At 43.0% G+C, this 21,164-nt stretch overlaps 1 protein-coding gene across 1 annotated transcript in view; it reads left to right on the plus strand.

The window, feature by feature from the left end:
• LOC144683108 (E3 ubiquitin-protein ligase TRIM62-like) overlaps positions 1-21,164 on the plus strand; it is a 77,217-nt gene that overhangs the window by 36,202 nt on the left and 19,851 nt on the right. Inside the window, exons 4-5 of the mRNA XM_078546125.1 lie at positions 7,886-8,119; positions 10,473-10,495. Coding sequence (XP_078402251.1) covers positions 7,886-8,119; positions 10,473-10,495 — 257 coding nt within the window. The remainder of the gene's footprint in view (positions 1-7,885; positions 8,120-10,472; positions 10,496-21,164) is intronic.

Below are 21,164 nucleotides of genomic sequence, written 5' to 3' on the forward strand. Positions count from 1 at the left end.
TACAGGGGAAGATCAAACATAAAAAGAAAGCGTACGATAGGCACAAAGAACTAAGCACTGCAGATAGCCTAGACGAATACAGGAAGTGCAGGGACGAAGTAAAAAAGGAAATAAGGAAATCAAAGAGAGGGCATGAAAAAAGATTAGCAAGTAAAGTTAAAGATAACCCAAAGATGTTTTACCAATACATTAATGCTAAAAGGTTAGTTAAGGAAAAAGTGGGACCTATCAGAGATGAAGATGGAAACTTGTGCGTAGATGCAGAGGCTGTGAGAAGGGTTTTGAATGAATATTTTGTCTCCGTGTTTATAAAGGAAAGGGAGGATGTAGATATAGTAGTCCAGGAGGAACACTGCGAGATATTGGACGGGATAGTCATAAAGAGAGAGGAAGTACTCGAAGGGTTGAAATCCTTGAAAGTCGGTAAGTCGCCAGGGCCAGATGGATTGTTTCCGAAGCTGCTGAAGGAAGTCAGGGAGGAGATAGCAGATGCTCTGAGGCTGATTTTCCAATCTTCACTAGATACAGGGGAGGTACCGGAGGACTGGAGAAATGCAAACATAGTTCCATTGTTCAAAAAGGGATCAAAGGAAATGCCAAACAATTATAGGCCAGTTAGTCTTACATTGGTGGTGAACAAATTAGTAGAATCAATCCTGAGAGATAGGATTAACTGTCATGTTGAAAGGCATGGACTAGTCAGGGATGGTCAGCATGGATTTGTTAAAGGAAGGTCTTGCCTCACAAATTTGATTGAATTCTTTGAGGGAGTGACAAGAAGGGTTGATGAAGTTAATGCAGTGGATGTTGTGTACATGGATTTTAGCAAGGCATTTGACAAGGTCCCACATGGCAGATTGGTCAGGAAAGTAAAAGCCCATGGGATTCAGGTTAATGTGGCAAGCTGGATAAAAGGTTGTCTTTGTAACAGGAAGCAAGGGGTAATGGTCGATGGATGCCCTTGCGAATGGAAAGTTGTCTCAAGTGGTGTTCCACAGGGCTTGGTGTTGGGACCCTTGCTGTTTGTGTTATATATTAACGATTTGGACGTGAAATGGTGGGGGGGGGGGGGGGGGGGGTCACGATTGGGAAATTTGCAGATGACACAAAGATTGGCCGAGTAGTGGATAGTGTAGAGGATAGCCATAATATCCAAAACAATATAGATGGGTTGGTGGAGTGGGCGGTAAAGTGGCAGATGGATTTTAACATTGAGAGGTCATACACTTAGGGAGGTCAAACAATTACAGGGATTACAAAATAAATGGGAATATACTAAGAGGGGTAGATGAAGTGAGAGATCTTGGTGTACAAGTACACAGGTCCCTGAAGGCAGCAGTTCAAGTAGACAAGGTTGTAAAGAAGGCATATGGAATGCTCTCCTTCATTGGCAGAGGTATAGAATATAAAAGTAAGGATGTAATGTTGGAATTGTATAAAACACTGGTGAGGCCACAACTGGAGTATTGTGTGCATTTCTGGTCACCACATTACAGGAAGGACGTAATAGCTCTGGAGAGAGTGTAGAGGAGGTTTACAAGAATGTTGCCAGGGTTAGAAAAGTGTAGCTATGAGGAGAGATTGGATAGGTTGGGGTTATTTTCTTTAGAACAAAGAAGGCTGAGAGGTGACTTGATTGAGGTGTACAAAATTATGAGGGGAATAGATAGAGTGGGCAGGATAAAATTATTTCCCTTGGTGGAGAATTCTAGAACCGGGGGACATAGATTCAAGATAAGTGGCAGAAGGTGTAGTGGGGACATGAGGAAGAACTTTTTTATGCAGAGGGTAGTGGGTGTCTGGAATTCGCTGCCCAGTTTGGTGCTAGGGGCAGAAACTTTAAACTCTTTTAAAAAGTACCTGGATCTGCACCTAAAGTGCTGTAAGCTGCAGGGCTATGGGTCGGGTGCAGGAAGGTGGGATTAGAAAGGGCACCTGGGTGTCCCTGGGCTGGCATGGACAAGATGGGCTGAATGGCCTCCCTCTGTGCTGTAATTTTTCTATGGTTCCATAGTTCTATGATTTCCCTTTTGTAAAACCATGTTGACTTTTTATGCCTTTCTAAGTGTATTGTTAAGACTTCCTTAATAATAGATTCTGGCACTTTCCTGGTAATTGATGTCGGGCTAGCTGGCCTGTAGTTCCCTGCTTTCTCTCTCCCTTCTTTCTTGAATAATGGTGTTACATTTGCTAACCCCCAATATGCTGGGACCATTCCAGAATTTAGTGAATTTTGGAAAATCATAGCAGGTGCATCCCTTGAGTTTCTCCAGTACTTTTCTCTGCTGTTAGTAATTATCATAATTTCCTCACTTTTATTAGCTCATAGGTTACTCTTTATTTCTGGTATGTAACTTGTGTCTTCTACTGTGAAGACAGCACAAAAAATTTGTTCAATACCTCTTCCATTTACACATTCCCCATGATAATTTCTCCTGTCTCTGCTTGCAAGGCACCAATGTTTACTTTAGCTACTCTCTTACTTTTCATATACTTGTAAAAGCCCTTACAATCTGTTTTTATATTTCTGGCTCTTTTACGCTCATATTTTATTTTTTTCCCTATTTTCAACTTTTGGGTGGCCCTTTGCTGATTCCTAAAAGGCTCCCATTCCTCAGACTTACTACTATTCTTTGTGACATTACTAAAGGCTTGTCTTTTAACATAATACTCTCCTTAACCTCTTTCAAGAGCCACAGATGGATCTTTCTCAGTGAGTTTTTGTTTTTCAATGGAATGTATTTTTATTGAATATTTTGAATTGTTTCTCTAGATGTTTCCAACTGTTTACTTGCCTCCATACCTTTTAGTCCATTTATCCAAACAATTTTAGCTAGATCTCCCCTCATCCCAATGTAGTTGGCTTTGAAAAAGTTTAAGATTCTTGTTTGTGATTGGAACAAGAGAGAGTCAGCCCATCTCCCCTTGACATTCAATAGCATTACCACTGCTCAATTCCCCACTATCAACATCCTGGGGGGTTACCATTATTACCACCGGGATGGGAGGAGTGCACTGTCTGTATCTAGTTTCATTGCTCCACAGGTCACAACATATATTTAAATGATTCTTCCAGCTAGCTATATGGCCAAAAGTTCTTTACCTATTAATCTCAGAATGACTACTCAATGCTCGGGTTTCTTCAATAAACAAAACAATTATTAGTTTATTATAAAACCAGACTTGTCGAGTAGAAAGGCAAAGTTTATTAACATACAGTATGAAATATGAAAGCTAATAGTTAACTCTTTCTAAATTCCCTAACACACATATAAGCACACACACGCACCAAAATAAAAAGAGGAATTCTGCCAAATGGTTAAAAGTCAATGGTTCAAGGGAAAAGGATGAAATGCATCTGGATTATGCAGTTGGTTTCTCAGCACTATTCTGGGAAACAATTGATGACTCTTGCACTACTTTTCAGACGGACTTCGCGGAAAACTTGTGGTCAGTCGTGGTCAGTCGATTTCAGAATGTAGAGTGACTTTGGAGCAACTTCCATTCATTTTTTGCTTTTGATTGAGTCTGTGTTCTTTACCCAAGCAGGTGATCCTTCTTATTTTCCCCCAAAGCAAAACAGCCAGCAGCTTTTTAACACAGTTTTCAAGAATTTCCCTGTAGCTTTCAGATATCTTGTTCACCTCCCCCACACTCACAGCAATGTTTGTAGTTGGCTTTACAGCTGCAGTCAGAGCTACAGCTTGGTCTGTTGTACTCTTTGTCTGAGCCCCTTTCTCTGCACCAATCTTGAGCACCCTGCTAAGTCCTATAGATTTATCCCATAGCTTCCAGCAATTCACAAGAAGATGTCCTACCTTGTGGCAATAGATACACTGAGGCCTTAAGACCTGACTGCCACACTCAGAACTTTCCTTTCTGTTCTGAGGAGCAGATTCCAGTGCATTCACAGCTAACCCTTCTTATTTCTGGCTGCTTGCCTTCCTGTCCCTCTATTTTTTATTAGTTCATGGGAATCAGGCTTCGCTGGCTAGGCCAGCATTTATTGCCCATCCCTAACTGCCTTTGTTCAGAGGGCATTTAAGAGTCAACCACATTGCTGTGGGTATGCGATCACATGTAGGCCAAACCAGGTAAGGATGGTAGATTTCCTTCCCTAAAGGACATTAGTGAACCAGATAGGTTTTTATGACAATCGGCAATGGTTTTGTGGTCATTGTCAGACTTTTAATTCCAGATTTTTATTGAATTCAAATTTCACCATCTGCCGTGGTGAGATTTGAACCCAGGTCCCCAGAGCATTACCTTGGATCTTCTTCCACCTTCTATCCTTCTTGGGGTTTGTGGAGATGATGGAAAAAGGGTTTGGGCTTGTGCACAAGCTTGTAATCATCAGCCATATTAGTTGCCTGGCTAGCTGTTGAAACCTTCTGGTTCTCTACATGGGGCAAAGTTTTTAGGTTGGCATGCGGGTGCAATTGGCGGTCCCAGGAGCGGGCAGGGAACAGACCGCCGGCTAGCCAGGGGTGTGAGGAGTGTGGGAGGCAGGCCAGTCAGGGAGTGGGAGCTGGGGGGTGTTTGTCCATTCGGGGGGAGTCGGCCAGTCGGGGGTGCTGTCAGCTAGTTGGGGCTGGTTTGTGCTGTCGGAGTGGGGTGGGTGGGGGGGGTGGGTGGGGCGGGGGGGGGCGTCAGGCAGTAGAGGGGGGTCGGGTTGGGCTGGGCCTGAGAAGGGTAGTTGGAAGTTGGGGGACATCCCGTAGGGGGCAGGGTGAGTCTCGTGGCAGGGTGGGTTCTTGTGGAGGACGGTTGTGGGAGACTGGTCTGGTCTGGGGGGTAGGGGGAATTCCCTGAGGATTCGGGGTTGTTAGGGGAGTCCTGTGGGGTGGTTGGTGTGGGTCTGTTCAATAGTTACCCAGAAGCTAGGAGTGGTTTTAATTCTTCTAACATTTTCCGGCTAACTACTGATGCATCATAATCGGAACCATCTGAAGTTTACGATTTAAATCGCAATTTATGGATAGCTCCATGGGGAGGGCACCTGCCTATGAGAAGTTTGCACTTCCCAGGCAATTTCCATGCAATCTATTACCTGGGAAATTCCAGGGGGGGAACCCCAGTGCATCTTTGGGGTACCCCCCCAAATACTCCTGGATCTCGTAAGTTACTGCCCAATATATCCTGGCGAAGAGCTACGGGTACAAGCACCTGTTTTCCATTGAAAATCACGCCCCTTGAAATACCTAGTTCATCTCTGTATGGCCAAAAATATCTGAGGATGTTTGCTGCTTCTTGCATCGCATCAGGCCAACCTTCTACAAAAACTCTCCATAATGCCTTCAATTGTGGATCATTTGCTGTTTCTTCCTGAAGTTGGCTGCACTTATGTTGACCAAAATTTATCAGATTGACCTTGAATATGTCTTCTATGTCAATGTTTACGCCATCTACTTGTAGGTCTAGCGAGACATCCGCAGTTTTTTTGGATTAGGTAACGTGCTCAGTGTGTGTGAAGCAACCATTTTACTACCAGGTTTGTAATGGACTTCGAAGTTGTAGTCCTGTATTTTTATCAGAAGTCGTTATAGTCTGGGTGGAGCATTTGTCAGTGGCTTGTGCCAAATCATTTCCAATGGCTTGTGATCAGTTTCCGCAATGAATCATTCACCAAATAGATATATGTGGAATCGTGTGATACCGAATACTAGAGTGAGTGTCTCAAGGTCTGTGTTTGAATAATTTGATTGAGCTTGCGATAGGCTTTTGGGACCAAGTGCAATTGGTTTGCCATCTTGCATAATGCGCACTCCTAACCCTTTTTGAGATGTGTTGACCTCTAAGATCGTATCCTTCAATTGTCTAGTGATCAGAAACTTGGAAAAGTAGTCAGTGAGTAAGAGAAAGCTGTTGCCATGCTGTGTCCTGGATGGTGTCAAGCTTCTTGAATGTTGTTGGAGCTGCACTCATCAAGGCAAGTGGAAAGTACTCCATCACACTTCTGCCTTGTGCATGGTGGAAAGTCTTTGGGGAGTCAGAAGATGAGCCACTTGTTGCAAAATATCTGCTCTTGTAGCCACAGTATTTAGGTGGCTGGTACAGTTGAGATTCCGGTCAATGGTGACCCCAAGGGTGTTGATGGAGGAGGATTGAGTGATGGTAATGCCATTCAATGTCAAAGGGAGATGGTTAGACTCTCTTTTGTTGGAGATGGTCATTGCCTAGCACTTCTGTGTTGCGAGTATTACTTGTCACTTGTCAGCCAAAGTCTAAATGTTGTTGCATGTGGGAATGGACTACTTCAGTATCTGAGGAGTTGTGAATGGAACTGAACACTGTGTAATTATTAGTGAACATTCCCACTTCTGATCTTATGATGGAGGGAAGGTCACTGATGAAGCAGCTGAAAATGATTGGGCTTAGGGCACTACCCTGAGGACCTCATGCAGCAACATACTGAGGTTGAGTTGAATGACCTCTAACAACCACAACCGTCTTCCTTTGTATTAGGTATGACTCCAACCAGTGGAGAATTTCCCCCCACGATTCCCAGTTACTTCAATTTTACAAAGATTCCTTGTTGCCAGACTCCATTAAATACTGTTTTGATGTCAAGGGCAGTCACTCCCAGCTCACCTCTGAGCTAAGTGGTTCTGGCAGAATCCAAACTGAGCATCAGCCAGCAAGTTACTGGTAAGTAAGTGCCGCTTGATATTACTGTCGACGACACTTCCCATCACTTTATTGTAGCCTGATGGGATAGTTATTGCCTGGATTGGATTTCCCCTGGTATTTGTGGAGATGACATTCCTAAGATACTTTTCGCATTGTCAGGTAGATTATTCTGTCCGTGACATTGGTAATGTCACACACAACAAATGATTGTGTCCTCAGTTTGAAACTGGGACTTTGTCTCCACAAGGACTGTATTGGGATGACTCCTACCAATACTATCATGGATAGATGCATCTGTGACAAATAGATTGGTGAGGATGTGGTCAAGTAGGTTATTCCTTTGTGTTGGCTTGCTCTCTACCTGTTACATGCCTAGTCTGGTAGATATGTCCTTCAGGACATGGTCACCTCAGTCAGTAGTGGTGCTACTGGGCTGCTCTGGGTGATAAACACTGAAGTCACCCACCCATTCCGTGCTCTTACAACCCTCAGTGCTCCTTCCAAGTGGTGTTCAACATGGGGAAGTACTGCTCCATCAGCTGAGGGAAGGTTGTAGGTAATAATCAGCAGGAATTTTCCTTGCCAATGTTTGACCTGAAGCCTTGAGACTTCATGGGTCCGCAGTCAATGTTGAGATCTCTGATGGCCACTTACTCCCGATTGTTTACCACTATACCAGCTCCTGTGGTGCCGATGGGACAGGACATACTTAGAAGTGATGGAGGAGTCTGGGATGTTGGCTGAAAGGCAAGATTCTGTCAATATATCTATGTCAGGCTGTTGTTTGACTGGCCTGTGAGACAGCTCTTCCAATTTTGGCAAAGGTTTTGTGAAGGACTTACGCAGGGCTAACTGAGATGGGCATTCTTTTATTGTGTTGCTGCCCAAGTCAACCCCAAGTCCGATTTTCTCGTGGTTTCCTGTTGTGGTTTGATACAACTGAGTGGCTTGCTGGGCTATTTCAGAGGACAGTTAAAAGTCAGCCAGATTCCTATGGGTCTGGAGTCACATGTAGGCCAGACTAGTTAAGGGTGGCAGATTTTCTACCCTTAGTGAAGTATTAGAACATTAGTCATTCAGATTGTTATTACGACAATCCAATAATTTCATGGTTACCATTATTGATGTTATGGTAATGTTAGACTAAATATTTTTCAAGATTGCCTGATTCTTTATTTTTGTTTATTTAAAAGAGTGCCCTTAAATGAAAATATAAATATCTAAATATTTATTTTTGGATTATTAATTCACATAGGCAGCATACTCTGGATATCTAGAAAAAGCTATGCAGCATTATAAGGGGATTAAAGCACTTATTGAAGATGATGAGCAGCAGACCCTGCAGTTCATTGAAGCTGAACGACTGGCTGCCACACTGTACATTGAAGCACAGACTAAAGACTGGGTGGAAGAGCTTGACGACCTAAAGAGAACGACTGAGCAGATAAATACCATTTTAAATCAGAGTGACTCATTCAGATTTCTAAAGGTAATTTATTTCTAATAATTTTCTTGGAGAATTATCCACTATTATTCTTAATGCATAACATTAAAAGATGGGTTATGCTCTCTTTGAACAGATTTGTTTAAGAGCAATTATTAAAAAGAATATAGAGGCACTGAAGAGAGATCAAAAAGGATTTACTAGGATGATACTAGAATTCCAATGTTATACCTATTAAGAAAGGATCAACAGTCTGGGTTCTCCTTTTTCCTGAAAACAGATGGCTAAGGGGTGATCTAATAGAGGCCTCTAAAATTGTGGAATGTTTTGGTAGAGTAGGCACAAAGAGAGTTTTTCCATGAGTGGTGAAGAGCAATATAGAGGCCATCAAAATAAGACAGCCACCAAGAAATCAAATGCATTTATTAGGACCTTTAACTTAAAAAAAAATGTTCCAGGGGCCTTCAAAGGACCATTCTTCTTCTTGAGGTCTCTATTGAAAGCAGGTCCAGCTGACAACGCCTCGGCCTCCACCATGCACGGGGCAAGGAGGCAGGTCCTGAATCCACCCCAGCCAGAATTGAACCCTGTGCTGTTGGCACCAATACGTTCCACGTTGGCCACCCAGAGGATTGGCTCCCCAAGAAGTCTGAGTTGCTGTGGCAACATATATTTTTACATGCTTGTAGCCTGGAGCTATTGATAGTGATGGTAGAGGCTTCAATATCCTTTCCATCACATGGCAAGAATTTCTCCTGCTCTTACCACCTGCCATTAGCATGGCATTGCATTGGCATTTGGTGGAAGGATTTACAAGTTGATATTCACCTTTTTGGCCACATTTATGAACAAAACTTCTTTAGCTATCAGCTCCTTGAGTGGGACTAGAACCTGGAGCTTTTGGCTCAGAGGCAGGGACACTACTCATTGCACCACAAGACCTCCTATACAGGATCATCATGGAATGAAAATCCACTGAATCACATAAGGATATATTGGGTGAGATAACCAAAAGTTTGGTCAAAGAAGAAGGTTTTCAGGAGTGACTTAAGTGAGGCAAGAGTTAGAAAGTTGGAGTGATAAAAGGAGGAAATTCCAGAGCTTAGGGCCTAGGCTGCTGAAGGCACAGTTATCAATGCTGGAGTGATTAAAAACAAGAATGCTTAAAGCCCAGAATTTGTGGAGAGTAGAGATCCTGGGAGTTTGTAGGGCTGAAGGAGATTTCAGAGATCTCCTACAGAGTGCATCCCTAAATGCCCTTGACAAGGTGGTGGTGAGCCACCTTCTTGAACCACTGCAGTCCATTTGGTGTAGGTACACCCACAGAGCTGTTAGAAAGGGATTTCCATGATTTTGACCCAGTGACAGTGAAGAAATGGCAATATAGTCCTGAACCAGAATGGCGTGTGACTTGGAAGAGAACTTGCACTTGCAGCTGTTCCAATGCATCAACTGTTTTTGTCCGTCTAGGTGGTAGAGGCTGCAGATTTGGAAGGTGCTGTCAAAGGAGCCTTGGTGAGTTGCTGCAGTGCATCTTGTATATAGTACACACTGCTGTCACTGTGTGTTGATGTTGGAGGGAGTGAATGTTTAGATTGGTGGATGGTGTGTCGATCAAGCGGACTGCTTTGTCCTGGGTGGTGTTCAGCTTCTTCAGTGTTGTTGGAGCTGCACTCATCCAAGCAAGTGGAGAGTATTTCATCACACTCTTGCAGATGGTGGGACAGGCTTTGGGTAGTTACTCTCCTCAGGATTCTCAGTGTCTGATCTGCTCCTGTAGCCACAGTATTTATACAGTTGGTCCAGTTAAGTTTCTGGTCAATGGTAACCTGCAGGATATTGATAGTGGAGAATTCTGTGATGGTAATGTCTCTGAGTGCCAGCGGGAGATGGTTTGATTCTCTTTTGTTGGAGATGATCATTGCCTGGCAATTGTGTGGCATGAATAGCGAGGGTCAAGGCCAAAGGTGTATTTGAAAATAAGTGAGAATTTTAAAAGCAATGCATTTTCTAACTGGGAGCCAATATAGTCAGTGAGCATAGGGTTGGTGGGTGAACAGGGCTTAGTGCACGTTAGGACATGGGCAGCAGAGATTTGGATGATCTCAAGTTTACGAAGAGCGGCAGATAAGACACCAGCAAAGGGTGCATTCAGGGGAATCTTAAAACCTAGAAAGTGCTGAGAATGTGGAACTCACTACCACAGGGAACAGATGAGGTGAATAGTATAGACGCATTAAAGGGGAATCTAGATAAGCATGTGAGGGAGAAGGGAATAGAGTATTATGCTGATCAAGTTAGTTGAGGAAGAATAGGAGGCGGCTCGAGTGAAGCTGTAGGGCTGAAAGACCCTTTTCTGTACTATGTAATTGAAACATTTTTGCTATCTTTCCTATAGGGAGCAAACTGCAATGAATATCGGTAAGTAAGAGTTCATTTGGTTTTTCCAAATTATAATTATAAGGGTTACACAATTTAAAGCCAATTGTGCAAACATTCTGATTTATTAAATATAATGCAAAGGGTTGTATATTTAACAGTTTTTTTCCAACAATTTGCAATGGTTTGGAAGACGGTATTGCCCAACTTGCCTAAGTGAAACTGAGGTTCCTCTTCTAGGCCTACCTCATTCAGGGTGGCTACACTGGCCATTTTGTACATGTTTGTAGCCTAAGTACAATCCTTTTCATGTAGCCAGTATGAAGGCATATATAGCCCTGAATGCACTGCAATTGTTCTGTCTGCATGTACATAGATCTTGCCTTGAAACAGGTGATATTGAGTTGGCAGCCTATTTTACATCTCTCCTGCGTTTTACCTTCACTGACTTTAATGGAAGAGAAGCAGCAACACATCCAGTCTGGACAGCAAAAGATCAGTCCGTCTATTTATTCATTTATACATTCACATGATGTGGGCTACGCTGGCTTGGCCAGCATTTGTTGCCCATCCCTCATTGTCCTTGAAAAGGTGGTGATGAGCTGCCTTCTTGAACCGCTGCAGTCCATGTGGTGTAGGTACACCCAAAGCGCTGTTAGGAAGGGAGTTCCAGGATTTTGACCCAGCGACAGTGAAGGAACCGCGATATATTTTCAAGTCAGGATGATGAGTGACTTGGAGGGAAACTTCCAGGCGGTGGTAATCCCATCTAAGTGGTAGTGGTCGTGGGTTTGGAAGGTGCTGCCTAAGAAGCCTTGGTGAAGTCCTGCAGTGCATCTTGTAGATGGTACACACTGCTGCTACTGTACCTCGGTGGTGGAGGGAGTGAATGTTTGTGGATGTGGTGCCAATCAAGTGGGGTGCCTTGTCTTGTATGGTGTCTAGCTTCTTCAGTGTTGTAGGAGCTGCACTCATCCAGGCAAGTGGGGATTATTCCATTACACCCCTGACTTGTGCCTAGTAAATGGTGGACAGGCTTTGGCGAGTCAGGAGATGAGTTACTTGTCGCATGATTTCTAGCCTCTGACCTGCTCTTGTAGCCACAATATTTGTATGGCTAGTCAAGTTCAGTTTCTGGTCACTGGTAACACCCAGGATGTTGATAGTGGGGGATCCACTATGATGGTAGTGCCATTTAATGTCAAGGAGTGGTGGTTAAATTCTCTCGTGTTGGAGATGGTCATTGCCTGGCCACTTGTGCGGCGTGAATGTTACTTCCCACTTGTCAACCCAAGCCTGGATATTGTCCAGGTCTCGCTGCATTTGGACATGGACTGCTTCAGTATTTGAGGAGTCGTGAATGGTGCTGAACATTGTGCAATCATCAGCGAACATCCCCACTTCTGACTTTATGATGGATGGAAGGTCATTGATGAAGCAGCTGAAGATGGTTGGGTCTAGGACCTATTGAATCCACTATCACTGAAGATGGTGGATGAGAAGAAACCAGACCCCAAGAAGGGAGCCAAGAAATCCTTGAAGAAACATGCAGCAAAAGGCGGCAAGAAGTGGCAAAGGTCGAGAAAGGAGAGTTACTCCATCTACATCTACAAAGTGATGAAGCAGGTTCACCCCGATATCACCATCTCCTCCAAGGCCATGAGTATCATGAACTCGTTCGGGAATGATATTTTCAAGCGGATCATGGGTAAGGCTTCCTGTGTGGCCCATTACAACAAGTGCCATCAGCTCCGGGAAGAACCAGACCGCTGTGCGCCTGCTGCTGCCCGGGGAGCTGGCCAAGCACGCCATGTCGGAAGGGACAAAGGCAGTGACCAAGTACACCAGCTCCAAATAAAACTCCACAATAGACTGAAAAACACTCAATCATTGTTGCATTCCTAGTTGTGTTTCTAATCTCCCTTCTCTTGTTTGTTGGTGTTGGCCCCATTGCTTATGTTCTATTTATTCAACATTTCATACATTACAACAGTGACTACACTGTAAAAGTTCTTAATTGGCTATAAAGCAGTTTGGGACCTCCTGAGTTTGTGAAAGACGCTCTATGTGTGATGAAGAAACAGATTCCATTGCACTTGGCCCTAACAGTATGTCACAGCATACACCATCACTCACCCTCTCTCTCCCAAGGTCAGAGAAATCCACCAGAGGGAATACATTCCATGTCCAAAAACTCCCTGCATTTAAAAAAACACCTTAGCCTCCCTCCTCGCTCTCTTAGTTACAATTTTAAATTGATAACTTTTTGTTACTGAGTCTCCAATAGAGGAAATAATATTTCTTTATTCAGCCTAACAAAACTCTTCATACTTGTAAAATACATCTGCTCTTAGCCATCTCTGCTCCAGTGGAAACGTTCCAGCATGTCAAGGTAACCAACCATAGATCTATCTCCAAAAAGATAAAGTTCTGTATAAGTTTTTTCTCAATCTGAAGTCTCAATCAAACAAATTACAAATTGTTAATCCAACTGTATAATCAATATTTACAACCTCACAACCTTATAAGAGACCAGAAAAATATTGGGCCACATTTGGTGACACCGCAACTGCAAAGGGCTCACTTCCCACCCATGCATTGTTGCAGTACCTGTATTAATGATATAACCCCCAGATCCCCTCCCTGAGGCTCCCAGTTCCTGCGTCGCGACTGCACTCATGATCTCCCCATGAAACTGGTGGCCCAGCTCCTAAGCCAACTGCAACTCCAGCAGTGGCGGCCTGGCCATTGGGAGACGGCGATAGGGCCCATGTAATATCATATACCCAATAAATGGGGAAACCTGCGCACATACAGGTGGATGCAATACAAGGCGTGTTTGCATGCATACATTTGGCTTCAAGTCAGCATCAGGAATTACAGTGAAAATATTTGATGTTAATATTTTTCTTTAGCATTTTTTTTATCACATCAAGAATTATTTTTTAAAAGGTGTTTTGAATTAATTTTAAAGCCTTTTTTAAGGTCTGTGACTTCCTCCAATTCTACAGTTCTCTAAGATCTCTTAGTTTCTCCAGTACTGGCCTCTCACACATCAATTATTCCACCAGTGGCGGCTGGGCCTTCATCTGCCTTGGCCTAAAACTTTGGAATTCCTGAAACCTTTCTACCTCTTTTTCCTTCTTTAAGATGCTCCTTAAAGCCTATTTCTTTGACTAAGCTTTTGGCTACCTGTCCTAATAACTCTATGGGGAGAATTTTCGGCTTGACGAGCGGGGGCAAGGCCTGCTTGCTGAGGCGTAAAATGACGTGGGGTGACATTGGGCGTGTGTCCTGACGTCACTGCACATCATTTAGGGCAGGGTTTTCCCCCCGTCGGGGACGAAGTTGAAGGGTGGGCACGCATAGCCTCGCTTCCAATCGGCGCCCCCAATTGGGGGCGCGGCGCCATTTTACGTAGGTGGGCTAATTAAGGCCCGCCCATCGTGACGTCCGCACAGAAGTGCTATGCGCTCCCTTTGTGGGCGGGGGGGCAATCCCAAAATCGAGAGTGCGCTCTTTTGCACATGCGCACGAAAGAGCGAACTCATCTCCCTGAGGCTACGTGCAGTCTCAGGGAGATCAGTTCTAAATGTAAAAAAGCTGAAAATAGAATAATAAAATTTCCCTAACATGTCTCCTCATGTGACACTGTCACATAAGTTGGGACATGTCCATAATTTTTGCAAAAACTTTATTAAAATTTTTAAAAACCTACATGAAACCTCATCCCACCCGTGGATGAGGTTTCATGCTTTTTCTAATACCCGCCGGAGCTCCCGGCCTGCCTGACAACCTTTAAGATTGGATGGGCAGGTCCACTAATTAGTTTAATTACTCTGTCAATGGCCTCAATTGGCCATTGACAGGTCGGCGGGCGCACAGCGGATTCTGCTGAGCCCCCGCCGACCAGAAAATTCAAATGGGGTGTGATGACGTCTGGAGTTCTGCCCGATATTACCGTGCGTCATTTTACGCGTTGGCGAGTGGGCCCCACCCCCTGCTCGCTGATGGGAAAATCCTGCCCTTAGATTTTCAGTTCGGCGAGTGCACAGCCGTCTCGGCTGCGTGCCCACCGAACTGTCAAAGGCCTGTTAAGGCTATTAATTAGCTAATTAAGGCTATTGAGAAAGCTGCCCGTCCAACCTTAAGGTTGGTGGGCAGGCGAAGAGCCCAGGCGGCCTTCGCATTTTTCATGGAACCTCATGCACGGGCAGGATGATAAATTTTTTCATTAAAGTTCATTGACATTCCCAACTCATGTGGCCCTGTCACATGAGGGGACAGGTCTTTAAATTTTTTTTTCTTTATTAAAATTTTTAAAACTTAAAACTTAAAACAGAGGTGCCTCAGGGAGATTTTTGCGCTCTTTCACCCGCATGCACACATGCAAAATGGCGGCGTGCACCGAATCTGGGGTGTCGATTGGGCCCGCACTCGCCCGTGCCTGCCCCTGCACAACCCCCCTGATAGGGGGAAAATTCTCTCCTATGTACCTCAGTGTCAAGTTGTGTCCGATAACACTCCAGTGAAGCGCCTTGAGACGTTTTCACAAAGGTAAATACGAGCTGCTGTTCTTCTTGATCATTTTACTCAAGCAGCTTTCTCCATCCAGTGGAATAAAGTGCAAACAAATTTAACATTTTAGAAATAATGTGTACATGTGAAAAGTGGTTCTTGCCTTTATGTTTCCTTTGATGAAAATTTATGTTTTGTGCGGTTTAGAATCTAACTTGGTGCTTGGCTGCCAGTGACAAAATTGTTCTCTGCATCCCTGAGATGGCCAAAGAACTGACTCCATCACGCTCACTGCTTAGTGGTAGCCTAGTCCTGCTTGTTTTCTAGTATAACCTGACTTTTTACTCTTACTGTCTCTCACGCCTGTAAAGAGTTTGGTTTGACATCAGCATCAGGAAGACAAAGGTCATGGTCTAGGATGTTGCCAAACCATTCATCAGCATTGACAATGTGATTCTGGAGATTATTGATCGCTTCACATATCTAGGCTCCACAATCACCAGCAGTTTGTCACTTGATTCTGTAATCAACACAACCCCTACAGCTTTTGTGATGTGTATTTCCAAGCTGAGTAAGAGAGTGTGAAACAACAGCAACCTGACTGAGAACACCACACTGCGAGTCTACCAAGTTTGCATCCTCAGTACACTGTACATTGATGAGACCTGGACAACATATACTAAGCAGGAGAAAAGGCTGAACAGTTTCCACCTTCATTGTCTAAGATGTATCTCCGGCATCTCTTGGCAGCAAAGGGCACCAACTCAGAGGTCTTGGGGTGTGCTAATTCCATCAGCATACACTCATTGCTAAGCCAACTACGTCTGCACTGGCTGGGCCATGTTCATTAGATGGGTGATTATCGTATACACAAAGACCTTCTGTATGGTGAATTTGTTCACTGGGTAACGACTTCCTGGACATACATATCTCCATTACGAGGGCGCCTGCAAGTGAGAAACGAAGGTGGTGGACATTGACAGTAACAACAGGGAGACACAGTCGTTGATGACCATGACCTCTGGAGGTTGTTTGGAAGGGTGAGCAGAAACTAAAATCTCAGCTAGCCGAGAAGAGGGCCCAGAGAAAACAGAGGCCAGTGAATCATGCACCTTCTCTTCCCACTATCTTCCTCTGCAGCAAATGCGGCAGAGACTGCCATGCCAAAGCAGGACTCCTGAGCCATACCAGGCAATACTTAACACAGAGTTGACCACCATGGTGCGAACCATCATCCTGTGGAAGGCTGTCACTGTCATTGTAGCTGACAGAGCAATTCAGGGTTGGATGCAACATTGCTTAGAGATGCAGCAGCCTCACCCACGTCCATCCCAATCGTGCCTTTGCTCCTCGTTACATTGCTTAACATGCCAACTGATCTGTGTGCAAGCTAATCCATGAGCAACAATGAAAGCACAATGATCCTCTCCATCCATTTCCCTCAGCATATTGACACCCTGTTGTAGATTGGAACTAAAGCATGCAGCAGTCAACCTTAAAGATACTGAGGGAGATGCTGGGGGATTTTTAACCCTCCATGATGAGTGGGGCCAAGGAGGGAAGGGGAGGAAGTGTTAAAATTTGAGAAATCTAAAAGCCGACCTCATGCATACTTCAGGTTTGAATGGATAAGAGTGGAGGGATGGGTGACTAAGGCACTCATGATGGGCACATCAGTTATTTAAATATTTTAATGAAGCTTTGTGCCTCAAATTTTAACAGACTTTCAGATTTAACTGTTGTGGGCTGGGTTTCCCAGGGGTCAGGAAATCTGGCAGCTGAAGGGTTATGTGAAAGGCCAGGTCCATTAGATAAGTGCCTTTACAACACTTTTTGTGGGCCAGGAGGAGTATGAGTGTTTTTCTAGGCCCCTCAAGCAACCCTGTTTCCCTCCCTGCAATTGGTTTCCTCCCCACAACCCGAACATCTCCCCACTGCCACCTGAAGCCTCCACCAAACATACGAATTAGGAACAGAAGTAGGCCACTCAGCCCCTCGAGCCTACTCCACCATTCAATAAGATCATGGCTGATCCGATTGTGGCCTCAACTTCACATTCCTCTTACCCATGACAGCTTCTGACTTACTCGTTAGTCAAGAGTTTATCTATCTCTTTCTTAAAAATATTCATTCATCCTGCCTTCACTGCTCTCTATGGAAGAGCGTTCCAAAAATTCATGAACCTCAGAGAAAAAAATTCTTCTCAGTTTTAAATAGGAGACCCTTTATTTTAAACCGTGTCCTCTATTTTTACTCTCTCCCACAAGGGGAAACATCCTTTCAGTATCCACCCCGTCAATTACCTCAGGATCTTACATACTTCAATAAGATCACCTCTCAATCTTCCAAACTCCAGTGGATACAGGCCCAGCCTGTCCAACCTTTCCTCTTAAGATAACCCTCCCATCCCAGGAATCAGTCGAATGAACCTTCTGTGAACTGCTTCTAATGTATTTATATCCTTTCTTAAATAAGGAAACCAAAACTGTACAGATGTGGTCTCACTGGTGCCCTGTACAACTGCAGCAAAACATCCCAACTTATATATTTAATTCCCCTTGCAATAAACAACAACATTCAATTTGCCTTCCTAATCATTTGCTGTACCTGCATACTAACTTTTCCTGAACATGTACCAGTACACCCAGATCCCTCTGTACCTCAGAGTCCTGCAATCTCCATTTAAATAATTTGCTGCTTTTCAGTTCTTCCTGCCAAAGTGGGTAAGTTCACATTTTCCCACATTATACTCCAATGCCAAATTTTTGCCCACTCACTTAACCTATGTCCCTTTGCAGACTCCTTATGTCCTATTCACATCTTACTTTCCTACTTATCTTTCTGTCATCAGTAAATTTAGCAACTATACATTTGGTCCCTTCATTCCGTTGATTTAGATTTGGGGCAACTGTGACTACACTCACTGGAGCTCTGGTGCAGAAAGCCCTGGACTTGCCATGGACACACATGGTGGTCAATAGTTATGGCGTGCAATCATCCAAGAGTACATTGGCTGGTCCACACTGGTTCTCAAATTTTGCTAGGTGCTTGGCACATCCAGTGACAACAAAAAGCATTGGCTTTCAAATGGCATTTTTCTTTGAAAAGTAGATCCTGTGTGGTTTGGATCCCAGGGTTCTACAACTGAGGAAGGACTCAAGCTGGTACATCATGTGAGGTGAGTTTCGACATGACACAGAGTTGAGGCTAGGGCACAAATTTTCTGCTTCTGTTTTCCTGGCATTTACCCTAAATCATCAGAAATGTCTTCAGGAGACAGCATGCATGCAGCCCTGATTTTTCTATATCTCATAGAAGGAAAACTTTGGCTGTATGTAGGTTATTTCCCAAGATGCAAATAAGGATGATACCAGCAGTGCACAGTGAAGTTAATGATTAGTGAATGAAATCAAGAGCTGATTAAAAAAAGAATCAAAATATTTGTATGGTTACAGGATCCTAAATTTTTCCACTGAATGTTCTCTGGTAGCCGAACTATAAAAGGTGTCACTCTTCCTATTTGGAGCTGCAGTTGATTTTTTAAAAATGGACATTCATTTGGCTATAAATGACATCCATTTTGAAAATGCAAAGTATATTTTCCAAACTGAATTGCAAAGTAGGTCAAACTGCATATTCTATTTTACACAATAGGTCTTTATCAAAATATATGTATAATATTCATGATTGTTTATGATTTTACATGTTGAAAAAGTGTTCATCTGTGCTTATTTTTCACTATTTACTTAGAACTATTCCATATTTTGTAGCAACTTGGCAGAGTTGCTTGGTAGAGCTCTCACCTCTAGGACAGAGGATTGTGGGTTCAGAGTTCGGGCTATGATTTTAGCTCATTATCTAATGTGACATTGCAATGTAGCACTGACAGCATATTGCAGCTTTGGAGTTGCCAATATTCCTTTCTGTGCATGTGGAAGTTAAAGACTCTATGATATAATTTGAAAAATAACAGAGAATCCTCCAGGTGTCAGTTAACTTTTCCCCCTCAGTGTTAGCCAAAATTACAAAGTAACACACTCATCTCATTGAAATCTATTGGGGTAAATTTTTATCTATACTACCCGGGCTTGAATGATTATCTGATTGCGAGCAAGGTAAAAAAAAACTGGGAGTAAGGGAGAGTTGCATGGCTGTAATGGCACCTGCTTCCCTTGATTTAAGCAGAAGGAAAAGTGGGTTGGATCTGTTCTTGACTCATGATTCTTTCCTCTTTAATTTCCCATTTTGTACTCTGCCTAAAAATTTTTACAAATGAAAACATAGCCCAAGAGGTATTTTGAGCCACATACAGAACTGATAAAGATAATTTTAAATAGAATAGTTTGTACCACACATGCAGACTCCATGCTACTAATCTTAACTTTAATTAACACAATACAGTGCACTCTATGACTACCTCCCAGAAAACATCCACAGATCCAACTGAAGTTCTGTACTTTTTCTCTATAATGCATATATACTGATACATAGAAAATGAGAAATTAGTTGAAGAGTTCACTTAAGCTGTAGACAATTTTAATATTGTAATTTAAGAAGAAAAGCTGTGATTGCCACCAATAAATAGTTGTTCAATACTTAAGCTATTCCCTAAAAATACCAATTCAATATGATGGCTGTTATCCCCTTCTGAACCCAGTTGCACTATGGCCCATATTGCATTTGAATTCAAGATTTGAATTTTGGAATCTTCAAATCCAAATTTAACTGCTGAACAAAATAAATCACAAAAGGACAAATGTTATGCCATCAGTACAATGCACTCTGTTTTAATTCACGAGTAAAAGAGAAATCCAGAACCAGTCTTTCCTTAACATAACAGATTTATTCACAAAACCAAGAGAACAAAAATACAAACACCTTTTCCTTCCCCCACACATTTGGGAACTGGTTCCATATATATATATATATATATTATACACACACTTAAGAATAATGCTCTCACTTACAACTAGAGCATGCACTTCATTGTGACAGGACTGCAACATTAACACACACTTTGGGTCATGATCAACTTAGGAACCACTCAATCAACATCATAAACCACACCCTCTCCATATGAAATACTGAATGTGTTGTGACAAGCTGGATGAGAATGGTTTGGGAGAGATGAAATACGGACTCTTGTCAAAACTAGTCTTTCCAGGTTAGCTCAGGTGAAAACAAAACTAGCAAAAGAAAAATCAATCAAAACAGTAAAATCAGGAAAAATCAAAAGAGGGAATCATGTGGTGCTCAATGCCACATGAGGAAATGAAAGGATCTTTTTTGAATGGCTGCTGGGACTAGACAAATTACATCAGGATGCAACCGGTAAATCCCCTTAATGGAGACATCACTGTGGCTTCAAGGAGCGGTGATTCACCCAAACTAACTTTTAAAATAAAACAAATGCACAGAAATAAAGCTAAAATTGTATAGTTGTGCCAAATCAATAAACTAATTGTGGATACAATTACCCACTGATGATCCACTGACTCTGTTTAGGTCAACAAACACAAAATCTGTTGAGTCTCCAAGGAAACACGTGCCACTAAATGCTCCTAAAAAAGGCCAACATGAAGGCAATATGGGCCCTATTTTGAGATAAACCAGTAGAATTGCAGAACAGGTCAAATCTATTACCAGTGAAAATCATACAGTATCTCAGCTTAACTGAGTAATGCTTTCTAGGACTTGGTTGGCCACCCAAGACAACTTGAAACAGAAATGCAACCGAAAGATTCTATTTTATGGTAGACTGGTGAATGTATAGGGAAAGGGAAGGTAGCAAGATCCCCAATTGTAGATGGTGGAAAAGTTTTTGGGAGTGATGATTGACCATGTACTGAAAGCAACTGGTCAGTGGGGAGCACTTGTGAGTACTGAGGCATTTATGCTGTGTTACGATCCTGTTAGGGACCAATAGCATTTAACGAGAAATCTGAACACCTTTTTTTAACCAACATTACTATGTCACAAGATTTCACTTTTTTTTTAAACAAAACACAAACTTACCTGTATATAGAACAAATTAAACAAAGCAAATACAATTAAGTTAACACTACAGCTTATATCCATATATGCTAGGTGAGAGGCAGAAATCCCACACTGCCTAAATTCAGTTCCTCCACAGGATTGTATGGCTGTGGGGCAGGCTGACTTGAAGCAGGTCGGCTCCACGCTGACTTTACTT

The sequence above is a fragment of the Cetorhinus maximus genome, chromosome 7 (genome assembly GCF_964194155.1).
Source record: "Cetorhinus maximus chromosome 7, sCetMax3.hap1.1, whole genome shotgun sequence".
Classification (NCBI taxonomy): Eukaryota; Metazoa; Chordata; class Chondrichthyes; order Lamniformes; family Cetorhinidae; genus Cetorhinus; species Cetorhinus maximus.